General features: G+C 40.9%; 1 protein-coding gene across 1 annotated transcript; it reads left to right on the top strand.

Annotated features, from left to right (window-relative positions):
* Positions 1–547: 547 nt before the first annotated feature.
* On the top strand, positions 548–2,971 carry LOC112254861 (protein BTG2). The gene is made up of 2 exons (XM_024427781.2): positions 548–1,020; positions 1,454–2,971. The coding sequence occupies exons 1-2, from the start codon at positions 873–875 to the stop codon at positions 1,804–1,806; spliced, it is 501 nt and encodes a 166-aa protein (XP_024283549.1). The 5' UTR covers positions 548–872; the 3' UTR covers positions 1,807–2,971.
* Positions 2,972–5,886: the final 2,915 nt, after the last annotated feature.

The raw sequence follows: 5,886 nt of genomic DNA, 5'->3' as shown, positions 1-5,886 counted from the left end.
CATTTATAAGTTATATTATTCAAGAATCAATTGGTAAAAATAATTTATAAGTCTAAAGTCTAATGTATGTAGCAACTAAGGATTCTAGCTTTAAATGAAATATGTAAAATGGGATGAGTATTTTTGTCAATACTAGGTTCATTTGTTTGGCTAAACCGGTAAAACTGTTTTTCTTCCAAATAGCCGTCGCCTATGTAGGCTACATGTTATATCTGTAAACAATAACTCTTTGAGCCGATGTCAATAGTTGTTGAATACGCTTGTTAATGTAGTAAAAAATCACATTTTCTCGCTTGAAATTTACGGTAAGTGGCTAGTGTTTTTTGTTGCACAGTCGTCACGAATACTTTAGAGCAGGGTTAGACGTCAATTTCTATATTTGGTGATGGACGGAACCTCATTTGCATTTTACACCCACCTCGGTTTTCCACGATGTGAACCAATCACATCGCACGGGGAGCGCTGTGTGTGGTTTTTCTGTGAATTTCATTGGTTAAAATGCCAATCACTCAAAACTCGCAATTAAGTGACATCACATATTCTCTCCCTTCATAAAAAAGAAGGCACAAGCTGTAGTGCGAGCACAGACAACTTGGAAGTGGCACTTGAGCGAAAAATAACACTAAACGCCACTTCCAATCGAACAAATATTTTTAAATAAATAATGCTGATTGTTACTTTGGCTAGAGCCAACTTGTTGCTTTGATATCACTGCTTCGGACTTGAATATTCATTTCTGCTGAAGGATTCGTCCAGGACTCGCATAGCTACTTCCGCTATAGCTAGCTAACGTTACCTCGGTTTCACACTGCATTTACTGTCAAACTCTTATTTTATTTCCTACGAGCCGAAATAACAATTTTGCTGGCAAAATGAACCAAGGATACTCATCTAGAAGTGAAATGGGCCCCGAAGTAACGGCCGCTGCGACGTTTGTTTCCAGGTTATTGAGAACAAGAGGCTTCCTGAGTGAACACCAACTTCATGATTTCAGAGATTGTCTTCAACAGTCATTATCAGGTAATTTGGTTGGCTTTTCTTGTAATTAAAAAAAAAATGTTTGGCTACGAACTAGTTATTGTCGAAATGGCTGCATAGTGTTTTGGCTAGTTAGTTGACAAACGGTAACCTAGCTAACGTCAGCTAGTATTGGCTTTGTCTGTTTCAACAGTCAAATCGAGCTACTTTTCTAATCTGATCGACGTTAGTCAGCAAAAGTATTTAAAAAATATATAGTTAATGCTGGGGGGAGACAACGAACATGTAATTCGACATTTTATTTTATACATTTGCAAGTCAGCAAAATCGTTAGCAAGCTTCCTCGTTAGCCTAATTTAGCATATCTCGAGATGATTGTGGTAGGCCCAAATTCATTAGCTGGTGCTTTGTTTTCAATGCAACAAGTTGACTCTTCTAGTTTCGTGCCTTCATTCTGATAATTCTCTCTTCACAGAGCACTACCAGAACCACTGGTTCCCAGACAGACCACAGAAGGGCTCGGGCTACCGCTGCATCCGAATGAACCATGAAATGGACCCAATTATTGGCAGGGCTGCTGGTCGGATCGGACTTACTAGCGATCAGCTCTTCGCCCTCCTGCCCCGAGAGCTAACCCTCTGGGTGGACCCTTTTGAGGTCTCTTACCGCATCGGGGAGGATGGCTCCATATGCGTCCTCTATGAAGCAGCGGCCCCAGCGCCAGCAGCAGCACCAAGCCCCGACCCCACACAAAACTGCAAGAATCAATTTCTGATCGGTGGCCGCACTAGCCCACCGAAGAACTACCTGATGACCGTCTCGAGCTAGTGCGGAACCAGGCATTACCTCGACTGGCTACGTGAACAGCGTCAGTGTGAAGCCCGTCGACCACCCACAGTGATTATTTTTCTACTTACATTTCGCAGCATTTACCCCTTTTTTAAATTTGAGTTTTCTTAAAGCACTGGGTATTTGTTGTAGTGTTTCTGTTGGGTTAGTTTTTTGTTTGTTTGACTACCAGCCTATAGGCTCTTTTTGCACTGCAGAGACTCAGTATGTAGTGTGCTTCTGTCCTGTGGTCTTGACACACTACAATCAAGCCAGGACTCAAAGTGTATACAAAATGACTCTGGGATTCAGATGTTAGTATCTCATGGTGCAATAGTAATAATACTTCACACCATTGCCACTTCTCACAAATGTATCCTAAAGCAATCATAACTGGAGCGTTAAGTATTTGTTCAGGTACCCATACATTTCCAAGATTAACTTTAAAAAATATATGTTTGTGTACTGCTGGTTTGTAATCTTACAGGGCCTCTTTTAACCTACCTGTGCCCTGAAATCGAGACAACGTCTGACATCCTAGTTGAAAAAGAGCTGCCTCTAACAGGTTATACTACCTTAACATGACAATGTCTTCCCAAATCCCTTTGCGTTGAATATTGCTGCCAAACTTTATATCTTGGCTCCTTTTGTGCAATAGTCAAGAGTATTCAGAGCAACTGGAGTTTGGCTAAATCTCTCAACAAATAGTCAACTAATTTCAAACCTCTTGGATCCTAGTTGAGAAAGATTTGACTTTTTAATCTAAAATAGCTTTACTTTCAACATGTTCAAGAAGTGGTTGGTTTTAATATTGATCACTATTGTGAATGTTTTTCCTATGTGAATCTGTCTCTTTGACAAGTGTTCCCTGTTATTCTCCCCTGGGTAGTTTGCCTTGTGTATAAGCTGTGAGGTGGTTGGTTGGCGTCATATTAACGTCTATCACTGCCAGGTAGCGTGATGCTCTCAGCCCTCTGTAGTATACTCTCTCCCTACCGAGCTGTTGAGCAGCTCACCATTGTTTACTGTTCTAGATGGGAAAGATGTAGAGTTTAAGCTATTTGAAGCACAGTATGCATTTAATGTACATTTTAAAAAAGATGTGCATATCTAGATACTTGTACAGTTTGTCAATTTTATTACAATAAACCTTTATGAATTCAGATTCTCTTGCTGTGGTCTGTTCAATTTGCATTATAGTTTATCCTTTCACTGGTAGCCCATTCTAAGTAATCTCTTCCTGTTGTAACTTGAGAGAACCGGAACTCTGTTTATGCCATATTCTACATAAATGCCCCCAGCCTCTACTCTTGAAACCCATGAATAGATCTGACCGGATTGGCTAATTGTTGCCCATAACTTCTATGAGCTCCTATCCCGACTCATGTTTGCATTGGACCAATCTGATCTATTTATCTATATGCAGGGTTTATATGAATGGTGCATTGTCACTCAATCATGCGTTCTCTCTCAGGATCAGGCTTGTCTGTGCCTCAGTGCTGGTTTGGCTTGTCACTAAGGGCACACGTGTCTTGACATGCCCTGCACCAGCCACAGAAGAGGGAGGACTTATCAGCATGTACACTGTCCTGTTATCAGTTCTGTCCTGGGAGAATGTGTGAAGTTATTTAGTAAACCCACCCTCCTCCCTGCAAGTGTTGGCAGTTTTTTTCTGCAAATAAACCTTTCAAGGATGGTGTTTGTGTAAACTTACACATTTGTTAGTGGATGTCTTGATTCAGCAATCCTACCTTCCAGGCTTACTCTGCTTGAGCCTTAACAGACAGCAGGCCAAACTGTGTTGGAAATAATTCAACCCAGCCAATAGACCTACACAGACAGTGATGTGTTTTAAGTATTACTAGTCTAAGTGCCTTTAGCAGACTAAACTCCACTCCATGGTGAAGGGAGTTTTTATGATGAACTTCACTGACGGCTTGGGGCCGAGACCAGGCTTTGTGGAATCTAGCAACGATTCGCCCAAGGTCAATACTTCACATTTAAATTATGAAATGCCCACCTTTGTCCTCTGTAGTTGCCTGCCTTTGTTTGACATCCATACTATCTCAAAAGTGAATCAAATGCATCCACTGACTTTCCATGTTGAGATTCAATAATTCAGTAGGCACATGCACATTTGTGCTGAGTTGCCATCTTAGAGCAACCGCAAGGAGCAAATCGTTGGTTGTGTTTGAAACTTCCTTCACTGTTAATAACAAATTATTTACAATGATGACCTATAAGACAATTAAGTAGTTAACCAAATATACTATTTAGCAATCTGCATGGACCCTTCTTGCACAAACGTTTGACTCGTCACACGCTGCTGCTACTGTTATCTAGTTGCCTAGTCACATTTATTCATAGTTATAAGTACATACAGTATCTACCTCAATTAGTTCGTACCCCTGCACATCGACTTGGTACTAGTACCCCATGCATTGGCCAAACTACCCGTTGTGTATTTAACTTTTACGTGTTATTACTTTTTAAATTATTTCTCTTTTTTTTCTCTGCATTGTTGGGTAGGGCCGTAAGTAAGCATTTCGCTGTTAGTCTCAACCTGTTGTTTACGAAGCATGTGACAATATTTGATTTGTGTGTGTGGGAGTAAATACAAAAATATAAACCAAGAGTTCTCAATTTAACCTCATTCTTCAATGATTTATTTCTCTCATTTTCTGCATATTAATATACTTCTCTGTCAATGGGTAATATGCGTATATACAAAAGGATGTTGACACTTGCATTTGCAAACATGCTGATGTCATTGACATTGAGATAGTCTGCCTCTGTGTTAAGAGTACAAACCTGAGGACATCTCTAGCTGTTTTCCTTTCTAAAACCACACTATCATTACGAATGCTACTATACTATGAACTACTATATTTGCTGTGTATGTGACTGTTAACCAAAAAGAGTCAACAATAAAACATGTATTTTAAAAAATCAACCAAAAGGAATATGAGGGTGTGTTTGTGTCTGGTTCCCTACAGCTTCTTCTTGGTACTCCATGTCTGAAATTCTTCTACCTTTAGATTTCTTCTTAACTTCTTAATAAAATACATTTAGAGTCAAGCTGACCTGACCTGAAAATCATCAATAGTTACGCTGAACAAAAATATAAACTCAACATGTAACAATTTCAACAATTTTACTGAGTTACTCATATAAGGAAATCAGTGAATTGAAATACATTCCTTAGGCCCTAATCTATTAATTTATTATGACTGGGAATACAGATATGCATCTGTTAGTCACAGATACGTAAAAAAACGGTAGGGGCATGGATCAGAAAACCAGCCGGTATCTAGTGTAACCACCATTTTCCTCATGCAGTGCAACGCATCTCCTTCGCACAGAGTTTATCAGGCTGTTGATTGTGGCCTGTGGAATGTTGTCCCTCTCCTCGTCAATGGCTGTGCGAAGTTACAGGAACTGGAACACCCTGTCATACACATTGATCCAGAGCATCCCAAACATGCTCAATCTGTGTCATGTCTGGTGAGTAGGCAGGCCATGGAAGAACTGGGACATTTTCAGCTTCCAGGAATTGCGTACAGATCCTTGCGTTATGAGCCCGTGCATTATCATGCTGAAGTGATGGCGGCGGATGAATAGCAAAGGGCCTCAGGATATTGTCAAGTTATCTCTGTGCATTCAACGTGCCATCGATAAAATGCAATTGTGTTCATTGTCCATAGCTTATGCCTGCCCATACCATAACCCCACTGCCACCATGGGGCACTCTGTTCACAACATTGACATCATTGAAACCGGGATTTATCCACAAAGAGCGTATTTCTCCAGCGTACCAGTGGCCATCGAAGGTGAGCATTTGCCCACTGAAGTCGGTTCTGATGCCGAACTGCAGTCAGGTCTAGACCCTGGTGAGGACGACGAGCACGCTGTTGAGCTTCCCTGAGACGATTTCTGACAGTTTGGGGAGACATTCTTTGGTTGTGCACACCCACAGTTTCCTCAGCTGTCCGGGTGGCTGGTCTCAGACAATCCCGCAGGTGAAGAAGCAGGATGTGGCTTATGGTAGAGATATTAACATTACATTCTCTGGCAACAGCT

This window comes from Oncorhynchus tshawytscha, linkage group LG07 (assembly GCF_018296145.1).
Source record: "Oncorhynchus tshawytscha isolate Ot180627B linkage group LG07, Otsh_v2.0, whole genome shotgun sequence".
NCBI classification, from domain to species: Eukaryota; Metazoa; Chordata; class Actinopteri; order Salmoniformes; family Salmonidae; genus Oncorhynchus; species Oncorhynchus tshawytscha.
The sequence above is the reverse complement of the archived record's forward strand: the minus strand, read 5'-3'. Positions and strand labels throughout refer to the sequence as shown.

Bases quoted from the DNA above. Each gene is read 5' to 3' on its own strand.
- LOC112254861 (XM_024427781.2), top strand. From the start codon at position 873: ATGAACCAAGGATACTCATCTAGAAGTGAAATGGGCCCCGAAGTAACG. The intron at 1,021-1,453 runs GTAATTTGGTTG...CTCTCTTCACAG, and splicing joins TCTTCAACAGTCATTATCAG to AGCACTACCAGAACCACTGG.